Source organism: Lytechinus variegatus, chromosome 2 (assembly GCF_018143015.1).
Source record: "Lytechinus variegatus isolate NC3 chromosome 2, Lvar_3.0, whole genome shotgun sequence".
Classification (NCBI taxonomy): Eukaryota; Metazoa; Echinodermata; class Echinoidea; order Temnopleuroida; family Toxopneustidae; genus Lytechinus; species Lytechinus variegatus.
This window is the reverse complement of record NC_054741.1, coordinates 2265738-2288367: the sequence shown is the minus strand read 5'-3', so window position 1 is coordinate 2288367 and position 22630 is coordinate 2265738. Positions and strand designations below refer to the sequence as shown.

The window sequence follows — 22630 nt, the reverse complement described above, 5'->3', positions numbered from 1 at the left end:
AGCCAGAGTATATAACAATTGATGTAATCATACAACAACCCTGTAATAAGTTAAAAAAAAACATGTTTACACTCTATCTACAATGTACATGTCAAAATATAAAAAATACAAAAATATGTGCTGTGGTTGGTTACATTTGCTTCATGCAACATGAGTAAAGTTTGTTATATTTCATAATCATGCACTATAACTTGATTATAAATGGTATAATGCACGATCACCCATGATAGCACAGGTCATCAATGATGGTGAGTTGAAAAATAGCTCCTTTTCTAAAAATTCACGAGGCTCACCGCACATGTTCTCCTCAGCTGAAGTTTGAAAATGAAGACTACACTAATTCTGTGTTCTGCATGATCCATTCAATTTGCATAATTACTGTATCCCATCATCCACTTACTCATCAGGTTACCCCCAACATCAAATGATCATATGTGGAAGATCAATACCAATACTAAAATAACTGGTTTAGGAATGGCTGTTATGGACTATCTATACTGACATATATTGCAATCATATTTTGACTGAGGGGTACATGGGAAGATTCTTGATATCGATAAACATGGTTAAATAAGAAACCTGTTTTTGTAGATGAATCATATCTGGTCATAATAGAAGTTATAATCCGTGGATGGGGGTGGTATGACGGGGGCTACGGTGGGGGATGGGTGATTCATATCTGGTCATAACAGAAGTTATAATCCGTGGGTGGGGGTGGTATGACGGGGGCTACGGTGGGGGATGGGTGATTCATATCTGGTCATAATAGAAGTTATAATCCGTGGGTGGGGTGGTATGACGGGGGCTAAGGTGGGGGGTGGGTGATTCATATCTGGTCATAATAGAAGTTGTAATCCGTGGCTGGGGGTCGTATGACGGGGCTACGGTGGGGGATGGGTGATTCATATCTGGTCATAATAGAAGTTGTAATCGGTGGATGGGGGTGGTATGACGGGGGCTACAGTGGGGGATGGGTGATTCATATCTGGTCATAATAGAAGTTGTAATCCGTGGGTGGGGGTGGTATGACGGGGCTAAGGTGGGGATGGGTGATTCATATCTGGTCATAATAGAAGTTATAATCCGTGGGTGGGGTGGTATGACAAGGGCTAAGGTGCGGGATGGGTGATTCATATCTGGTCATAATAGAAGTTGTAATCCGTGGGTGGGGGTGGTATGACGGTGGCTACGGTGGGGGATGGGTGATTCATATCTGGTCATAATAGAAGTTACAATCCGTGGGTAGGGTGGTATGACGGGGGCTAAGGTGGGGATGGGTGATTCATATCTGGTCATAATAGAAGTTATAATCCGTGGGTAGGGTGGTATGACGGGGGCTAAGGTGGGGATGGGTGATTCATATCTGGTCATAATAGAAGTTACAATCCGTGGGTAGGGTGGTATGACGGGGGCTAAGGTGGGGATGGGTGATTCATATCTGGTCATAATAGAAGTTATAATCCGTGGGTGGGGTGGTATGACGGGGGCTACGGTGGGGGATGGGCGATTCATATCTGGTCATAATAGAAGATATAATCCGTGGGTGGGGTGGTATGACGAGGGCTAAGGTGGGGGGGGGGTTGATTCATATCTGGTCATAATAAAAGTTGTAATCTGTGGGTGGGGGTGGTATGACGGGAGCCGTTGTGGGGATGGGGATGTTAACCATGTCCAAGAGACGAATCTTCATCTCCATCCCAAGAAGTGCTTCCAGGTCTGCCTCCTTCTGCTTGCTCTGCATGGGTTTACCTAGGAGCACGTTCAGACCGTCCGTCCACATGTCAAACTGTGTGGGAAGAGCAGAGGAATACTCATCGTAATAAGGTTTCATTCTACAATCTGTACTTAGCTATCTGATTGATAAAAAGTAAATTGTGTGATAAATTATAGATTTGTTAATCAAAGACAAGGAGGTCTACTTTTTGCTGATCTATCAAGTTACACTTATTTATCTATAGAGTCACATATAATCATAACTTCTATATGTTAAAAATGAACGTGTATTGCACTAGTACTGCTCTCAATAGGAAAACTAGAGTAACTCTTAACAAGCACATATCTATGAACTCACTACAAAGAAAGAGGAATGCAAACCCCGGAGCAACTTCTTGGACTGAATATCATTTCACTTCAGGTGTCATTTTTACATACATCATGGTCTGTATTCGCGGAAGAAGTTTTCTTTGTTCCATGGTACAAACCATGAACAATGCAGATTTGTGTACATAATTACACTTATTTTATTGCGTACACTTAGAAGAATCCAATTACAAATATGCGCTTTTCGCATAGGGCACCTAAATGAATAGTATGAGAAATCTGCACAGTCCACGCTTTTTGTACCATCGTACATTTAAATCTCTTTCCAGAATACAGGCCACTTATGTCACTTTCGACAATCTACCATTTTCATTGTGGAATATAAAGAAAATAATAACATTTTGCTTTTAATGGATAACACAAACTATCGTTTCTTCAGTAATATGAATATAAATGCTATCTCCCCTATGCATCACTTCAGAAAATTAAGCTACATCCAAATCGCCTAAAAATGATAATTTATCCTTTCACCAAGGCTAATTTTCTTATTCACATTACATGGGTAGAATGAGGGGGTTGATTAGTGCTAGTAATGATGATGGTGAAGATGATCTGGTTATAATGAGGCTATATGGGCTTTGCCGAGGTTGAATTGGCAATGTGCTGACATGTACTTCTGACAGTTCAATTATGGAAGGCAGTGCATACTTACCATCTCTTGTGACCTGGCAATGAAGTCTAGACGATGGTCTAGTTGATGTAAGATGGAGAAGGCTAAGCTACCATCAACCTACAAAGAATATCAATAATATTGATATAACAGACTCTGCTCTAGAAGCTTGGACAAAATTGAGTTAGATTAAGGCTTTAAGATAAATAAATGTATTCATTTAAACAATGATTTCATACTGCATACAGACATTTGGGTGGTCATTTTATTGGATTCTGCATGAACTCATTTCAAAATTGTTACCACTTGCATTGATTTTTAAAATTTTGTAGTATAAATTGTATTACATGCATGACAACCTCCTTCATCACTGGGATTTGATTTTGTAGACTATAAGATCAATGATGAAACGGTGAATAATTGATTGTGCATTCAATAAAATGCAATCTCAGTAGATAATCAGGCAAAACAAACAAAATCAAATAAATTATTGCAACATCATAATATGATTGCATTTCAGGAATTCCTCTGGCAATCACTCATGTCACTATGATAATGCAGATATTCTGACAATCCTAAGAACGGAAGATGGACAATAGGGGTAGAATATGTCAGGAATCCTTCTGGCAACATTAAATTATTCTAAGATTGCAGAAAAGCTAAAAGGTTTTTTTCCCTAGCAGGATCTCATGAACCTAGGCAGCAATATTTTGTGTTCTGGAATTCACAGTTTAAACCAATACTCTATTGTATTAACATAAAACAGAGTAATCCAAACATCATGATCTGATCGTGAATCCTGATCAATGTCATCAATCCCTCAGGCAATGCCCACATACCCTGACATTGCGGACATGCTGGCAGTCCTTCCCTGTCTGGATCTCTTGAATATCAGCCACAGCAACTGAAAAAATAAAGGGATAAAATCTTGTTCATACCTTGTCTCTGCATCAATGTGATGACTATGAATAACATCCCATCCAAGAGATTTCCATTTTATCAGCCAAAACAAAAATAGGCAGTTCTTACTCTTCTTACTATAGTACAGTAAATTTTTGAGAAAAAAAATGTATACAATAGCCAACTTTAAATTTACATAAAATGAAATATCTATTAAGTGTGATTTTCAAGGCCTTAAATATAACAAAGTAATACAAGTGGAAAACCTTTTCTTTAAATACATAGTGAGACAGTCACAACTACCAGGCAGTTTGTACCAACATGCTTTGAAGGGATAACTTGTATGATTTACTCATAAATCATACAAATTCATAAATTTCATATAATAATTTCCAGGTTATGCAAATTTAATTAAATCAGATCAATGACCTAAGTCAAGCTGTAATACAAAGTCAATATTCATATACATAACAAGAAAATTCTTTGTGGCATTACTATAAAAGATATATAAAATATAAATGAAACATAATTTTCAAGAAGAAATAATGTTATGATTCCATTCTAAATCTTTAATGACAAATTTTGAAGCAGTAGTGATACAAAGGAAAAAAATTGCCTGTACAAAGCCACGTCTGAAAATAAATTACTTTGGAGTTTAGTTTGAGACATTGCTTTAGTGGGAAGGAATATATTTCTGTGACGATCTCTATAGAAGCCTTACTCTTGTTGGTGAGAGCTTCGTAGCTTGGAGGTGATTGGTGAGTTTCTATATCACCATGATGTATCATCTTATGATTAGGTGAAAGACGACAGAACCAAAATCGATCTAAAGAAAAACATAACAAGATACAAAATTATAAACCTAGTCCCGGGGGGCCGTAACACAGTGCTTAGCGACTCATCATACAATTGATTTTTAGGATTTATTGAAAAATTGAGGTCAATGACATCAATTCTAAGCACTGTGTTACAAAGCACTGAATTCAGTGGCAAATTTTACAATTCAATTATTATGTAAGCTGGACAAAGAATTACTACATACAGGGATCGATTTTCCTAGTATCATATTGCAATATGCAATGCATTTTTGCACGATTTGTACAAACTATATACATTTCTTCAGTGTAGCAAGTTTTTTTTCTTTACATAGGCATGTACTGACAGAACAGTGTTGAAATCTCCCAACTGCTAAAATTGCCTATTAAATTTGAAAGTTAAATGAATCCCTGATAAAACCATATTGATATCAAACAGAAAATTTCAAACATAAGTAAGTGATGTTTATTTGAAGAAAATTGGATTAAGGCATGCATCACAAATCAGTAGCATTCAATATAATGTTCTTGCGCATGGCCAAATTCTGTAAGTCATTTGGTGTGTGTTAAAATTTAAGTTGAAGCGATAAGTAGGCTTATATGAAGCGATGTGCATATAAGAGCAAGGAGCTGCCAGTGCTACTGTATCAAGCATTGCACAGAATGCTACTGTCATATACTGAATTTTCTATGAACATGTATAAATTACCAGAAAACGTGTGGTATATAAGCTCTTGCATAGATCTTTTCACGTAAGTCGGACCAAGTCCATAATTTAATTACTTTTAATTAGTCTTATGCCAGAGGGCTGTTTCCTAAGGCTGTATTAAATCCCCATTCCACAGAGAACAAGATCGCTGAAAGATCTTTGAAAGACCATGATATGTGCTTGATCTTTCAGTGGTCTTTCAGTAATTTTTAGAGCCATTCCACAGAGACAACACTTTTCAGTGATTTTGGAGACTGCTGAAAGACCTTGCCAATTTTGCGTCTTGTGCTGGTCTTTCAAGGTTCTCCATTCTGTGGAATGGAGGCCATACTGACCTTGGGCACGTCCTCTTTGATTGTATTTATTGAACATGGTTCCTTCAACTAGGAACCGTAGTCTTTGTTGTTTGATGAGCTCTATCATTTCAGGCTTGATCTGATTCCTTAGGTCTCTGAAATTCAAACAAAAAAAATAATAATTAAAAAAATTATAATGCATATGTCATATGAAAAGGCTGATCAAGTTTATTCCGTCATGAAAGGCATTTGATGTTAAGGCACAACACAGCCCATGAAGATGCAAAATTGAAGCAAAAAATGTACAAAGAATTTGCCTTAGAGTGGGATCTAGAGGAACATTTATGCATGTATAACGAGGGTAATATTTTGAGTATATAGATCTTCCTTGTAACAGAACTTCATCACCTGAAGAATGAAATCCACCACTGATACGGGCAAAATGTCACCTTATAGAGACAATGCTCCAGCAGTTGCCAGGTATAAATTTTTCTAAAATGTTTTTTATCAGCAAACAAATCTACTGTCACCACTTTTGGGAGAGGTTTATTTTTATTTGGGTAGTTTAAAGCAATGCCCATCATCTATGTGGGATAACAAAGCAACTATCTTGATCCTTTACAGTTTTGTTTCTAAAGAAACAGAGGGAGTAGAAGGGAAGGTGCACCAAGCTGAATCCTTACTGAAAGATAAGGCTGATGGTGAATAGTGTACCTTAGTGTAGGATTTGTCAGTAGATCTTACTCATGTACTTTTTTTTTTCAATTAAACTTAACTTACACAACTGGCCTGGCTTGGGCCGCGCCTTCCTCCTTGTTGTCCCTTTCCTGGTGCCTGAGCTTGAGGATCTCACTGTAGTTGAAGTGCTGCAGCTTGGACCAGAAGTTCTCCATGGTGGTTGGCTTGTACTGCTCCTTTACCTTTAGGGCTCTCTTGATCTGGTCCTGGACAACATTCATCACCTTGGAACGGAAACACAAAGAGAGAACATTGTTGTGAGGTTAGGTCCAAGAGAGATGTCATGAAGCATCTTCACAGAATTCCTTCTGGTGTTTGACTTTTATTGCTCCTTTAGGGCTCTCTTGATCTGGTACTGGATAACATTCATTACCTTGGCAGGGCTCAAAACTGGTGAGTCTGAAACTAGTAAAAATCATTTTTTGGTAAGTACATTTCCAGGATTGGCAACAATTCTAATTGGACAGCATGGCCTGTAAACATAACATTGTTTAAGAATGGAATTACAAGCAAGATGAAAGATATATCAAGTAGAAACATGTATTTCAACCATACCAGATTTTTCAATATACACTAATCCTCAAGAGCATATTTTAATATTTTCCAATCAGTATGAAACAGTTACTTCCATTCATTCTCATATCCAGAACTAGAATTTACCTTTTCATTAAGTGGAAACTCATTATTTCGATCAAAATACCGTAGAGCAGCTTTTTTTTTCTTTTGCCTTGCTGATTCCCAGCTGAAAACATAACACTCAAAGGATAGAACTTATCATAGCTGGATTTATATAGCACTTTTTCCATAGGACACAAAGTGCAAGTATCATCATTTCAGATGCAGCTGAAGCTACCACTTTATCAGCAGCGCTAAGTGCATTCAAGGAATTAGAACTACTGCCTACCCATTATTCAATTCACCTGGGCGGAGTGCAGCACAATATGGATAAGCTCTTGCTGAAGGAAATTGTACCATGACTGTGATATATAACCACAACCCAATTTGTAATGTAAAATAAGAGTCGGACCCACTACACCATGATGTGTCCATGAGTGCCTACTGTTAAGTGAAAGTATTCCTGGGCCCCGTCTTACAAAGAGTTGCGATTGATCCAATCTATCGTAACTCTATGGAAATCCATCAATGTCATAATTTTTTCTACAGGAAATTTGGAAAATGTCCATTGTAAACAAAGGAGAACACACCAAATTGTCAAGAAATTAATTGATTTATGGATATACAATCATATCTTGAATTTTTTTTGAACAATCATGCATTTTATATGTTAACTTTGCTGGCTTTCCATAGTTGCATTTGATCTGTTCAATCGCAACTCTTTGTAAGACAGGCCCCAGACAAGTTCCTACCTTTGGGAAATCTTCCAGGGATGCTCTCATTTCTCTCCATGTCTTGTTGAAAAGCTTGATACATTGACAGAAGAATTCTTCAAAGGAACTATCACAGGAGAAGAACATTGGATAGTACTCTGCTCCCGTTTCATTGGCTACAAACAGAAAATAAATGTAATCACATTAGTGAATTCTATGCTACAAAATCTTATACCTTACTTCCTTACCCATCAATAATTAATTCATTCATTCATTAATTCATTCATTCATATTAATTCATTCATTTATATTCATTCATTCTTTTTTTAATTCATATTCATTCATTCATATCCATTCATATTCATCCATCCATTCATTCAGTCAGTCAGTCAATCAATCAATCCATACTTTATTTAGTCTTTATCTAATTTGTTTGTTATTGCCTACTTTTATTATTCATTTATTAATTCAGCATTTTTATCCATTTGTTTACTTTCATAGAAAAGAAACAGACCAGTTTCCTGGGATAGTCAATAGGTATGCCCACATTAGTAGCTGGTTTACAAAAATACAAACGTGCATAAATATACAACATGTATGTACAAATTTATAAAGTATTTCTTAAGATGATGATGATGCATAAGGTGCGAAGGAGAGCATTGGAATCAAAAGAAAATATCAACCAACAGTCATGAAACGATCATAAAATATGATATTAATAAAAGTTTGTTGATAAAACTTGCAGAAAAATAATAGAATATTGGTTGAGGTTTGAGGAAAATGCACTAAAGATTAAGAAATTATTTTTTATTTGTGACGTTATATACGAGGAGCTGCCCCTATGTTATGTAATATAAAATGCATAAATTTCAATTTTTTAATGGTTTGTGATGACTTCTTTTTAGAAATAGGTGAGAAAAGATTTGTCTATTGATATACTGAAGGTACAGTAAATCCATTTTCAATTTTCTGAAAAAATGACATTTCATTGATTTTTTACCATATGATATGTAGTAAAGCTGCTTGCATATGACGTCACAAATCAAACAATAAAAATTCTAATAATTTGTTTATTCTTTGATGGATTTTTCTCAAGCCTTTATCTTTTAAAAAATATTTTTCGGCTATTTTGCAATAAACTGATTTTAGGATAAACTTCCCTTTTGAACTTCCCTTTTAAATCAATCGGATAACCAATGAAACCAATAAAATGTTTCTCCTAAAGCCCTTTCTGGTCTTTCAGGGTGGAAACAATAACCCCATTAAAGCTGGTAACATTAATTTCATGACTTACGTGATTCTCCAACTCTGAGAATTTCACAGAGCATTTTGGTAAGGGCGATGCTAGATCGGGCAAAGGGGCACTCATGTTCATCTGCTCGAGAGCAGTTTTCTAGCACAACCTGAAAAAGATTATTCAAGAATGACAAGTGATTTAAAGGTTAACGTTGGGAGTTAACAAATAACATGGATCTCCAGTACATTTTACAATATTCTACTATTTCATACGAATTAAACACCTGTTCAGTAATAATCTAAAAAACTATACTTTCTCTGATTCTCTTACTGTTATAATGCCCACACCGCCCTGGTCCAAGGTACTACAAATTTGCAACCATCTACATTACATCGTTGTTCAGCAAGTAAAAGACAATATGACACTATGAATTCCCCAAAAAAGATACCAAATACTCTGCCAGAAAATTCAAAGAAACAAATAACATTTTTCGATAATATCGGCCATATTGCCCATTTACTTGGTGAATGCTGATATATGTATCTGTGATAAAAATTTCAAAAACCTGGCATTCTTACCCTTGTGTAATCCTCATTGTGCTCATTGGCAAAGTGTGTGGTACACTCCAAGGCTAGTAATCCTGGAGGGACTTCCATGAAATCCTTGATAGGGTGTTCTGCATTCTGTAGAGGGTAATATAAGAAACTATTCACTAGTGAATATCAAATATCTTAACTTTACTCTTCTATCAAAATATCTAGTGGTTTTATTTTAACCGATTTTCCATGTCAACGTCTGCAAAATCTAAACTCACGCTTTGGTCATTGTGAATTCAACAACTTCAGTACAGACTGGGATATGATTATTAGATCATACCATATGAGATTAGTGAGAAAGCAGTCTAATACTTACTTTCCCACACTGCATGTGATATACAGGTAGTAGTACGCTAAGAGGGTGTCTACGAAAATATTTGCAATCAATTGCAAATTGTTCAGATGAAAATTTACAAGTTTTTGGTCAATTTTAACTAAAAGATATGATGCAAGAAGCAGACCATCAATTGATTGCTAATTTGCAATTAAATGCATGACTCTCAACTGAGTTTGGGACATGAAATTGACTTGCGATCAATTGCATGACTCTCAACTGAGTTTGGGACATGAAATTGACTTGCGATCAATTGCATGACTCTCAACTGAGTTTGGGACATGAAATTGACTTGCGATCAATTGCATGACTCTCAACTGAGTTTGGGACATGAAATTGACTTGCGATCAAGTGCATGACTCTCAACTGAGTTTGGGACATGAAATTGACTTGCGATCAATTGCATGACTCTCAACTGAGTTTGGGACATGAAATTGACTTGCGATCAATTGCATGACTCTCAACTGAGTTTGGGACATGAAATTGACTTGCGATCAATTGCATGACTCTCAACTGAGTTTGGGACATGAAATTGACTTGCGATCAATTGCATGACTCTCAACTGAGTTTGGGACATGAAATTGACTTGCGATCAATTGTAAGTTTCTTGCAACACCTCATAAGAGTTTCATAAAAGAAAACATTTCAGTCTCATTCAGACACTATACAAGAAAGCTGCTAGCCCTTACCTGAAAGCCCAATCTCTTGTAATCATTAGCAGGACCCCTTGTTGAATCCATATCGTGACCAAAGGCATGTGATCGCAGTTCTTCAATGAACTCTTTATGTTTCTGTTGAAGAAAATCAAAGATTATTGTCACATCACAGTGAAAACAGAGACAAATAAAAAAGGGGGAGAAATAACAAGTGCAAATGCAGTACTATATAGCAATTGCGAGGAGAATGGCTTTGTTTTAGTTCCAGTTGATTGGGAGAGATGCATTTTGGCATCTTCTTCTGTGGTATCCCTTAGAGTTTTTCTGTGTATTCCACCAGGTCTTCGTCCAGGGAACGTATCGTGTTCTTCTTTTGTCAGCCCAAGAACACTCGCACCTCACCCCTCACCCATACTAAACACTCTGCAAAGGTTACCTGTACAAAAGAGAATCTCGTTTAAGTCTGCTACACTCTTTTTCAACGCCCTTAATGGTCATTTACCCTTAGACCCTTATTTTTAGTGGAATCGTTGTGGTGGAGCGGTTCTGACTCTCCACCATCAGAGGATCATGTGTATTCAAATCCCCTATGGCCTAGTGTCATTTGATAAGGCATCAATCCACACTTTGCCACTCTCCTCCCAGGTGCAAAATGGGTACCCGGTAGGATGTGAAAGCCTATGTATTATGCCTAGCAATTGTCATAATGCTCCCCAGGGAGTGGAGAAAGTGACTACATTGTATGCAGGCATGCAAGGATCTGATGACCGAGGTAATAATATATCTGTTGAATGATTAGAGACGTCGTTCCGAAGAAATACGCGCTATATAAAAGTGGATTATTATTACACCTGTGTCATCTTATTCATGTAAACAATAGTTACATTCTAAGGTATAACGTCAATGAAGTTATCTATATCCCAAGAGAATGGAACAATCTCCTCTACTCTATAAAGATTGCAATTTCACTCAATGTATTCAAGAAAAATAAAAAAATTAATCTTTTCCATTAATGCCTGCTTGCCAGCATTGGTCATTCAATGTTCTTTAATTTTATTTTGCACTTATGTGTACGTTTATGTCTATGTTTTCTTCAATTGGAAATATTTTATATGTAATGTGCTTTGTACCTTTCCAAGAAAAAGCGCTATAGATATGTAATCATTATGTTCTATAAAAAATATTACAAATAAGAAATATGCTTACAGTACTACTTGTGTCAATATGAGTCATTCTACGCTTCTCCAAAAGGTTAAAGGTCAATTGCTGGAAGACGTATAGCTGGTGGGTCATCTCTGTTCCAATGTTCTGAGAGCGGATTATTTTCTACGACAAAATACAAAAATATATTTAAAAATTACCAAGAGAAAGGAAAAGGAAAGTGAGGGTAAAAGAGAGAGTGTGTGCGAAAACATAATAAATCATGGAGACTTAATTTTCTTCTCAATTTGTAACATATGATTGTGTTCATTCAATTAAGGTCTACATGTCCGACACACCAGTCCCAATTTTTTTTAATTCTACAGCACTTGTTTAAATGCGACAGCTAAATTCACATTTTGATGGATATTCATCCATTAAAACACCAACACACAAAACTCATATATTCAAACTTGAAGACAGCAATCACAGGCATTTCTTTTTAGTCAGGGTCAGCAAATTTCATTTCTTCTTTATACATGTAATTCTTAAACAAGAAGAAGAGAAAACAAACTAGGGTAACTTAAAGGGGAATGAAACCTTGGGAACAATTAGGCTTGTGTCGAAATAGAAAAATCAAAGAATAAGAACAAAGAAAGTCTGAGAAAAATCGGACAAATAATGAGAAAGTTATGAGAATTTGAATATTGCAATCACTAATGCTATAAAGATCCTCCCATTGGCAATGCGGATGTGTGATGTCACATGTGAACAACTTTCCCTTTGATGGACTATAAAATACCCTAAAATTTCTCTTTTTGCTTTTTTCCTATGATACAAACTCTTTATCCATGATGTATTCTTTAAAATTCTGTATTACATGCCCTCCTATAGAAAGGACACATGATCTACTAATAGATAAGCAATTTGAGTGAAATATATACTAAAGTAATGGGGAGAGTTGTTCACAAGTGACATCACACATCTTTGTTGCATTGCCACTTTGAGGATCTCCATAGCATTAGTGATAGCAATATTCAAATGCTCATAACTTTCTCATTACTTGTCCGATTTTTCTCAAACTTTCGTTGATCTGTTCCTTTGATTTTTCTGTTTTCACACAATCTATCTTGTTCCAAATCTTTCATTCTCCTTTAAACATTATCTCACCTCCATGATGACAACACGTATTGTTCTTGCTGAAAGCGCTTCTTCGAATCTCTGTATAAAAAAGAAGAGAAAATGTTTTCATTTCTTTGATAGGAATGACAAATGTAGTTTGTGAACATCTGATAAGGACATGCGTTATTCTCCAAAATGTCTACAAGGCTTCACTGATGTATATAAAGTGAAACTTGCCCAAGATCGCTAACAGTTACAAAGAATTCCTCAAAAGATGAATAACAGTATGCAGAGTTGGACACTGTTATGAAGTCATATTTGGATTGAGTTGCTAGTCAAATGAAGTCAACAACAATCAAATTTTAACTGAAGTCAAGTCACTCAATAGCTGATCCGTCAGGATAGAAAGTCTAAAATGACAAATCAAGCTATTAGATGGATCATTTCTCTTCACAGCCTTAGTTGAAGGTTGCATATACCAGTTATGATACACCTCGTTTATCACTATGCAGGCATGAATCAGTGGGTAGTAAAATCAAAAGTCATGTCAAGTCATTCACTACAGAGCCACATTAAAAATAATGATAACTAATCATTATGAATATTTAGAGGCGCTAAAAACAAGAAGAACCTTAGCGCGTACAAAGTATGACAAATAATAACCATACTAACAATGATTATCGCAATCAGGTTTTTGAAGATAAGTAGAAAATGAATTAGAAAAAAGGCACATTTTGAGGAAAGATATGGAGTCAAGAACATTAAGGATATCTTATTGGAAGAGGGATGACATTCCAAGTCCTGGCAGCTGCTACAGCAAAAGAGGAAAGTTTTGACAAGGGAATGCAATGCCTACAACAAGGGTCAGTAATTGAACAAAGATTACAAGAGGGTGTATATATACTTTGACAGTGTTATCATTACCATAGGTCAAGGCAGGTCATTTACTATAGAACAGGCAAAACGAAAATATGACAGCTATTAACCTCAAAATATCCAAAACTAGCCTTTACATAAGAGACATTGTAATTTTCAATGGGCTCCATACAAAGCATGATTTAGCAGAGCAGAAAAGAAGAAAAAATATCCCCAGTTCATTCAGAAAAGCTTCAGCATTCCCTGCTATGCACACAAGTGGAGTAAGTTTGCCTTTCTGACTCCAGTTCAAACTGTGACCAAAATTGACTCCAATCAGAGTCACTGGGATGCGTCGTTACATCCGAATGAATGATGCAAAATTGTATTGCATATAAACTAACAAATTAGTAACATTTGCATTGTGCAATTTTATGTTAGTTTGTACAATTTGTTTCTATTTGCAGCTCTTTTATGTTACAAGAGAAATGCGTTCTCTATGACAAGTACACCATTATCATTGTCATTATACTCTGTGTGTGAACTGACCTTTTTCCTATCTTCTGGAGCTTTCAGACAAAGAGCATTCATCAGGGCAAGACAATTCTGCTGGATACCAGGATTTTGACTTTGTAATAAAAGAGAATAAAAGAAAAATCAATCAATCAAACAGTTCAAAGAATAACATGGCAATATTAGTGGCATACATATGAATGAAAACATACTAAGAAATTTAGCTTCCAGTGCTCAAAAAGATAATAATACATCTTAACAGTATCAAATACTTAAAATTTAAAAAAGTAAAAATTATATAAAGTGTGTTCACATATTTTACATGAGTACCTTTTGTTTGATTAGATGAAATTTTCAAAGAAAAATATTCACTAAAATTTTTGCAACATGATGGAAATATGGCTAAGTTCTGAACATATTCCCTGTTGATCTCCATTCATTTCTAATCAAAATACTTTGAAAAGATAATGCAACAATGAAAAGAGAAAATAATGTTGCCAATTTGAAGAAAAATTAAAGATCCACTAGGACTTTGAGCACAGTCATAAAAGAATGCAATAAGAAAGACAGTATGATTAGTACTTACGCATTTTCCAAGTGTTGAGTCATGTTGTGAAACGTTATCTCATTGGCAATCACATTGTAGAGCTTGGTACTGAAAGAATGTTAAGATGATCTCTAAACTTAGTCATTAAATTTAGAAATTTCAAACTTATCAGAATAGAAATGATGTTCATTTAAAAACTACCTATACATATCAAAGCAATACCTATACATATTAAAGCAAATATTCTTCATACACATCAACTTTCAATAAGTCAAATTACAACCATCTGAGTCAAAGCAATTTAACAAATAATGCCATACATTTGATAGTAAATTCAATTGTCCCGAGTTATATAGATTTGTGCAATCAAAAGAAATTCAACTTAGGCAAAGACACCTGTACTTTTGGAGATATCTGCATGTCATATAACTTTACCAAAAATGATTGACTTAGAAAGAGATTTGTGAACCGAGAAAATAATCAGAATGTTATCCTCCTTAATGATGAAAAGTTTTTATGAAATTTTAAAGTGGTAAGGTGAATCTGTATTTTTTTCATCTATGAAGGAGGTTTTTCTACAAGAGCGGATGATCATGTCAAAGGGATCATGCTATGTAATCTTACCTGTTTAAGATACTGCTTTCAAGTATATTTAAAGCCCTCTCTGTGACTTGCACATCTGTTCCACCTGATCGGTTCACAAACGATGCGATCTGTAAAGAAACCAAACAAGTTTTCATGATTATGATTCTATTCTTAGATTAAGACTCACTTTATGTGATTAGTTCACAAAGGATGCAATCTGTAAACGAAGAAACTAACACGTTTTACGATACCAATTCTGATCTTGCAAACTTGATCCAGATGACGTAATTCTATTATCATTGCCAATGAGCCTTCAGTGGACATTTAATGCATTGAACATTTTATACTATTTGGGTGGTATTTTGATAATTAAACCAAGGTTCAACCTTAGTCTAAACTAGAATTTAAACAAACACTTTTACAGATTTGCTGGCTTTATAACTTTTCTTCCATATTCATGGCAACTATAATGAAATAAATAATTAATTAAAATTCATAATATTTCTGTATTTTCCTATTCTTCCTCTTTTTATTCATTTTTCAAAACTTTTTGCAGCATGATTAGAATAATTTTTCAACATGATGTATGAGTTGACAACTGGCACTCCATGAAATTGAAGATTGAACCAATAACCTCTGGTTCAAGAGACACCTGCTATACCACTGAGCCACCATGACTGGTTTATCCCTTTAAATTCACCATTAGTAAGTTGAACATACCTTTTTAACATAGTTTGCAGAAAGTGTGTCCCAGGAGATGACATTATGATCCATCAGTTCAATAAAAGACTTGAGTGTCAGTGACAGAGGCTCTCCGTTCCTGCATAAGAAATAATACAATTAATAAGTACAAGCATAGGCGAAAGGATAAGTTTGATGTTCCCCCAAAATAAAAATAATCAGACAATTGTGAACATATGAATTGTTCATTTCAAATGGCATTTCATGTCGCAACCATTCCTAAACTCATGAGAGTGGGCAAATCTCAACATTGCTATATTTGCAAGAATTCATTCCTCAGTGGATTAGTCTCAGGAATTTGAAACAGATGGCAGTTGGTTCAAATCCCCGCCATGGTGTAATTTCCTTCAGCAAGAAATTGATCCACATTGTACTGCACTCGACCCAGGTGAGGTAAATAGCTACCAAGTAAGTTTACTTCCTTGACTGGAATTAATCCATTAAGAGCTGATGATAAAGTGGTAGCTCGAGCTAAAACGAGGAGGAGGAAGAGGAGAAATCTGTGATATGGTCCAATAATTATAAAGATACATTTTTTTCATTACACATCAGGAAACCACACCATATAAGACAGCAATATGTTTGTAGTCAGGACAAAAATTGTCAGTCGAGCAGTCCTCCACATGGCTGAAGGTGCTCATCCATGCCTGCATCTTGACAGACATCAAGTTGAAGGCAGATAAGCTAGGCTGCGATTTAGTACAGAAAAAAAATATTTCAACTTCCAGTCACAGCTCCCCAAAACAATTGCCAATTATTATGATGATAATAAAACAAAAAATCCATTGACGAAGCCTTTCTGGATTTTATTATAAACATCTTTTATTTTATACATAATTTATTTTTGCTTATAAGAATAGTAAATGTAAGTACAAGCTAGAAACAACAAGTGGAATGCCTCTGGCCGTCTCACCTGCATCACGCGGTTCAATATAGCAGCAGTGCTGACTTTGAATACTACTCTAACTCGCACAAGATGTTCAGTGATACATAGTTACTCTTATGTCCACTTTTTATGAACTAGACCAATAAACTTACAGAGATTCACCAAAAAACCCCAACATGGCCAAAGTTCATTGACCTTACATGACCTTTGACCTTGATCATGTGACCTGAAACTCAAACAGGATATTCAGTGATACTTGATTACTCTTATGCACAAGTTTCATGAATCAGATCCATAAACTTTCAAAGTTATGATGGTAATTCAACAGATACACCCAATTCGGCCAAAGTTCATTGACCTTTGACCTTGGTCATGTGACCTGAAACGTGCACAGGATGTTCAGTGATACTTGATTACTCTAATGTCCAAGTTTAATGAACTAGACCAATAAACTATCAAAGTTATGATGGTAATTCAACAGATACCCCTGATTCGGCCAAAGTTCATTGACCCTAAATGACCTTTGACCTTAATCATGAGACCTGAAACTTGCACAAAATTTTCAGTGATGCTTGATTACTATTATGTCCAAGTTTCATGAATCAGATCCATAAACTTTCAAAGTTATGATGGGAATTCAACAGATATCCCCAATTCGGCCAAAGTTCATTGACCCTAAATGACCTTTGACCTTGGTCATGTGACGTGATACTCATGCAGGATGTTCAGTGATACTTGATTAACCTTATGTCCAAGTTTCATGAACTAGGTCCATATATTTTCTAAGTTATGATGACATTTCAAAAACTTAACCACAGGTTAAGATTTCGATGTTGATTCCTCCAACATGGTCTAAGTTCATTGACCCTAAATGACCTTTGACCTTGGTCATGTGACATGAAACTCTAATAGGATGTTCAGTAATACTTGATTAACCTTATTGTCAAGTTTCATGAACTAGGTCCATATACTTTCTAAGTTATGATGTCATTTCAAAAACTTAACCTCAGGTTAAGATTTGATGTTGACGCCGCCGCCGCCGCCGCCGCCGTCGGAAAAGCGGCGCCTATAGTCTCACTTTGCTTCGCAGGTGAGACAAAAATTACAGAAAATTCAAGATGGGATCATGGGTTAAAAAAAATGTTTAATGTTTTTCCTTGTAGTTATTGTTAAGTATAATTCTAATGTTTGATTAAAGATATCATGCCAATTTTCTTAAACCTTTAATAGCCTGCAAGCTGTTGGCCCAAAATAAAAAAAGGAATAAAATAATGTACGTACGACGTACTTTATTCAATAAAATGAAACTTGGATTGAGAGATTTTATGATGAGTGCTGAAAGAAGGCTCATATCTCCATGTCCAATGGACCATATCACATAAAATTTAAGTCAGTTGTACAAAATAAATGCTAGTTTATAATCATGAAATTATATAGAATATGATTCAGTAATTTTTACATTATACTCATTTAGAGTGCCATCGACATTGTTTGTGGGACATGCTGTTTAGTCCTGAAAAGTGTTTTAGAAATTTGAAAAACTTACTGGTTGCCTTCCTCCACCATCTTAACAAGGAGATCCACACCATGGTTGGAAATGAAATCTTGTGCAAAGGTCAGGTCGGTGGAAGCCGTAGAGAGTCTCACCAGGGCACTACGGATATCCTCTGGAGTACTGGATTGAAGTTTGTTGTAGATGTCCAGTGCTGACTTGTTCTACGGGATATTAAGGAGAAATTATTTATAGATGCTAAACCCTGATGCAAAGTTTTTTTAGAGGAGAAAAACAAATCAGAAAGCGATAGGTGAAAGTTTGAACAATGTCAGACACTCAGACTTTTTTTAATTTGTTATTCATGAGGAAACAAATGCTATCTAAACCAATATAATGAAATCACATTCTTTGTTCAAAGTGCGCTTTTGACAGATTTACTTCAAGTACATTATCAGCTGAAGGAATGATAATACAATCCAGACAGCAACCTAGATTACAAAGCTTTTACGGCTATTTTGGCAGCTCCTTTCCTGGTCAACCATTAGCAAATACAAAGCTAACAACCAATATTCTATTGAAATGAGACTCTTATTACGGACACAAGATGAAAAATATTTAGGCATGAATTAGAATGCACATTTCTTACAGGCGAGTCTGTGAGTTTAAGCATGTCCCCATTGGTGAGATCCTTTCTGTTTTCTTCTGTGATGTACTTCTCTCCCTCTGCATACTGTAATGCGTACTCTGTGGCGGTTGCTGTATTAATGCTGTAGTCTGAACACACCTCCTCCACGATCTCTTTCAAAGGTTTACCCTATAACAGAATAAAGCGATTTTCAAAGATGCTTGTAATTCATACAAGGGACCGATTTGGAAAGTTTGGTAATTTAGGGGGCAATTCTTCTTCACTATGGGGCAAATGTCTATATTAAGCACAGAAGAGGGAAAAAGGGCACACAAAATATTCAAGGTCAATGAGGGAGGCACTGTGGTAAAACAAATACGGGTTTTAGATGGCCTGGGAATTATTTAAAATAGATCTGTAAAATAATAAATAAAAGTACCTTTTTTTAAAACTTCATTATAAAGTTAAAAGCAGACACAGTCATCAGCAAAGTTTGTTCTCCTGGGCCCCATCTTACAAAGAGTTACGACTGATCCAATCAATTGTAACTCTATGGAAATCCATCAGTGTCGTAAATTTTTCTACAGGAAATTTGAACAATGTCATTTGTAAACAAAGAGAAGCACACTGAATTTTCAAGAAAACAATGAATGCATGAATATGAATATACATCATAATTAGAAAATACTTCAAACATGCATAATAGATATTGACTTTCCTGGCCGTCCATAGTTGCAATTGATCGGATCAATTGCAACTCTTTGTAAGACGGGGCCCAGGTGACATTGCATCCAATATGACCAATACAAAAACACCCAGGTTTTGCTTTTCACATGAAAAAGAAACAATATCTTCTGATGAACACAATGATACCGAGGTCACTTTACGAAAGGACGAAGGGGGGCAATACAGAGTAGCATTTCATGTCACCTGGGTCCTATTATACTGTTGTATTAATGGGGAGCTTGCATGTTTTTTTATTGTCCATAGATGATTTTCACTTTTACAAAATTGTTATAACCTACCAAATTTGACAAATTTGTCAATAAAATAATGGCTGACATATCCAGGATATAATGATCCCTGGCAGCTACAGGAAGAAACAATTCATACCTGATCAAGGCAATAGAGCTTGCCACCCTTTCCAGCCATCACAATGGCCAAACGAATGATATTTGGATCCGTCCGCTGCGTCGGGTCAATCAGGGTCAGTTGCACTTGCTGCGCTGGGGTTGCCATTTTGAAGGTCTGTAGTGATCTCAGCCCTCAAACTATACATGTAAATGAAAGGTAGAAAGAGGAAGTGGGTAGTGATAAGAAATGAAGATGTATACTATCATACATCTTCTGATCAGTGACTGCGGAAGCAGGGGGCTTCAGCCCATACCCCCCCCCACTTTTTTCCAAAGCCGTGTACAAAAACGTAAAGAATTACCATATATGATTGTGATTCTGTTGCATAGTCAGCCCCCCCCCCCCCTATAAAAACTGTTCCGCAGTCCCTGCTGATACTGGCCTACTCAATAATCTTTCAAAATTGTTTTCAATCAACACTCTGTTAGTCTCAGGCTTTTCATGAACATTGATGATATTGGAAACTACTTTTATCAATACAGAAATTCAAAAAATTAAGTGCCATTTACTTTTTTTGTTAAAACAAAACTTTGAAACAGTTTAAGTTCAAGATGACTTTTTTTATATACTCACACTTTGGCTAAAAATGTTTTCTTTATTTAGTATTGTTTATCACTGCACTTCCTTTGAACAGATTCTACAACCAAAACAGTCTACTACATGAAGGTGTAAAAAACATGAAAGCATGGAAACTTCAAATCAATGTGAATTGTTCTTTGGCATGAATTTGTGCTGGATCACTGGTACAAAAATGGTGCCCTGCTAACCAGGTAGGGATGCGTAAGTATTTCATCAAGTTCTCCATTTTTCATTTTTTTTTGGGGGGGGGACATCACATGTCTTGCTCGGCCTTGTCTTGCATTACAGACAGCACCATCTAACAAGTTTGAGCATACAGTCAGTATAACAGTGGCTGAATTAATTGTTCACTTGACAATGAGGAGAAAATAAGAATCATTTGCATAGTAACCGGAATGTACATATATAACTGTTTCGTGAAATCAAGTGAAACTTTAAAATGTTGACTCATAACAAGTTAAGTATGTCTTATTTTACATCAAATTTTGATGAAATTTTCAGTGTTATGCTTGGATTTTTCTCTCTTAACAAGCTTTCTGTTGTGGTGGACTGGTCCTTTACTTTTGAGCATATTTTTGTGGGGCCCTTTATTGGCAATGATTGGTGGAAAGTAGATCTACATATAAGACATTCCAACTATATACTAATTTTATTTTTAGAAAAAATAATTCAAGACTGTCTTAACTTAAGGATTGTTGTTCGTAGTTTTAATAGCCTTTAGGGCCTGTTTTACGTCCTAGTAGTCTCCTCGGTAGACACTTGGCAACGGACTTGGTGTTTAGTCTTGAGAAGTGAGAACTCAAACTCAATTGGTCAAAAAAGGGCAAAGCCTAACGACTATCTTAGTTTGGGAGTTAAAAAAAGCCAACAATGGCAACATGATGAAACTGAAGTGAAAAACAATGTTTAAAATTAAAAATCATATCCCCAAGAGGCAAGAGCAAGAAAAAATTACCCCAAACGTTGCCATCCATGCCATCCTTGGGTTTGTGACAGAAAGTACCTAACAAGTTAGAACTAACGTTAGTTTATTCAATCAAGATCAAACAATGGTTCAATTATGAATTAATATCATTCATTCATAGATCTAACGTTATAAACTCAAATTCACACACACACACACACATCAATGCCAATAGGTGGGGCTTCATAATCATTTTTCGCGAGAAGACGAGTCACAAACCAACAAATTTAATTTAATTTTCGGTGCTAAGGCTCATCTCAAACTGTCACTTTCTAACAGAAAATCAGATTCAGAAATACATGAATTCCATAACGATTGTTTTTTTTTAAATATAAGAGCAAAGATATCTACCTAAATATTTCAGTGAAATCCAAGTTCGTAGAAAACACGGAAGTCGCTAAATTCTTGCGGCTTGCACTTCTTGTTTCGCCATTACTCAACGCTACTGGGCGCCCTTCCCCATGAGCGAAATTGATCGTTACAAGTTCAAGTATATCTTTGGCCCAAATGCACTATTCGACCAAACAAACGGCCAATGTCATTGTCAATCATATATATTCTTATGAAGAGTTTTATTCTAAATCTAGGGTTTTTAGTTCACCACTTATTTACAGCTGTTTTATTTTTATACGATCGGATAGTGCTACATCCCGGGGCTACATCATGATTTTAGGATCTATAATTCAAGTCATCAACTTCAAGTTCAGAATTGTTTGACATTTTTGAAATTTTTCTTTTCATGGATTTAGCTCCTTTTGAAATAAAACCTCAGTTGACTGTCAATTCCTTTTAATTATTAGAAATTGTACGAAACGCATAAATATTGCTGAAAGAAAACATTTTATCATATCTGATGTTTATCCATTGAAAAAAAAAAATTTGAAACAACAAGAAAAAAACAGGATTTTTTAAAAGAAATCTTTTCCGAGGACAGTAAATTTTCGATGTTGAAGAAGTTGAATAAAAAAAATCATAAAGATAGTATTATGTAAACTTTCATCCATATGTGTACAGATGGTGTGAATCAGTGTATCCACAACATGCAAAATTGCAAAGTGACCAATCTTTACCCGGTAGTGGATTTACCTCTTTAGTGGAATAAACCTGTTTTGGATTTAGCTCCTT

General features: G+C 35.7%; 1 protein-coding gene across 1 annotated transcript; it reads right to left on the bottom strand.

Moving 5' to 3' along the window:
* Nucleotides 1-1573: 1573 nt before the first annotated feature.
* On the bottom strand, nt 1574-21957 carry LOC121407050 (engulfment and cell motility protein 1-like). The gene is made up of 20 exons (XM_041597966.1): nt 21857-21957; nt 19942-20099; nt 18850-19017; nt 18255-18424; nt 15802-15901; nt 15121-15209; nt 14536-14604; nt 13986-14064; nt 12630-12680; nt 11526-11645; nt 10353-10454; nt 9312-9416; nt 8791-8899; nt 7536-7672; nt 6211-6392; nt 5470-5585; nt 4332-4436; nt 3550-3614; nt 2753-2830; nt 1574-1786 (listed from the first exon to the last, which is right to left on the bottom strand). Exons 2-20 carry the CDS (start codon nt 20065-20067, stop codon nt 1586-1588), a joined length of 2172 nt encoding a protein of 723 aa, XP_041453900.1. The 5' UTR covers nt 20068-20099; nt 21857-21957; the 3' UTR covers nt 1574-1585.
* Nucleotides 21958-22630: the final 673 nt, after the last annotated feature.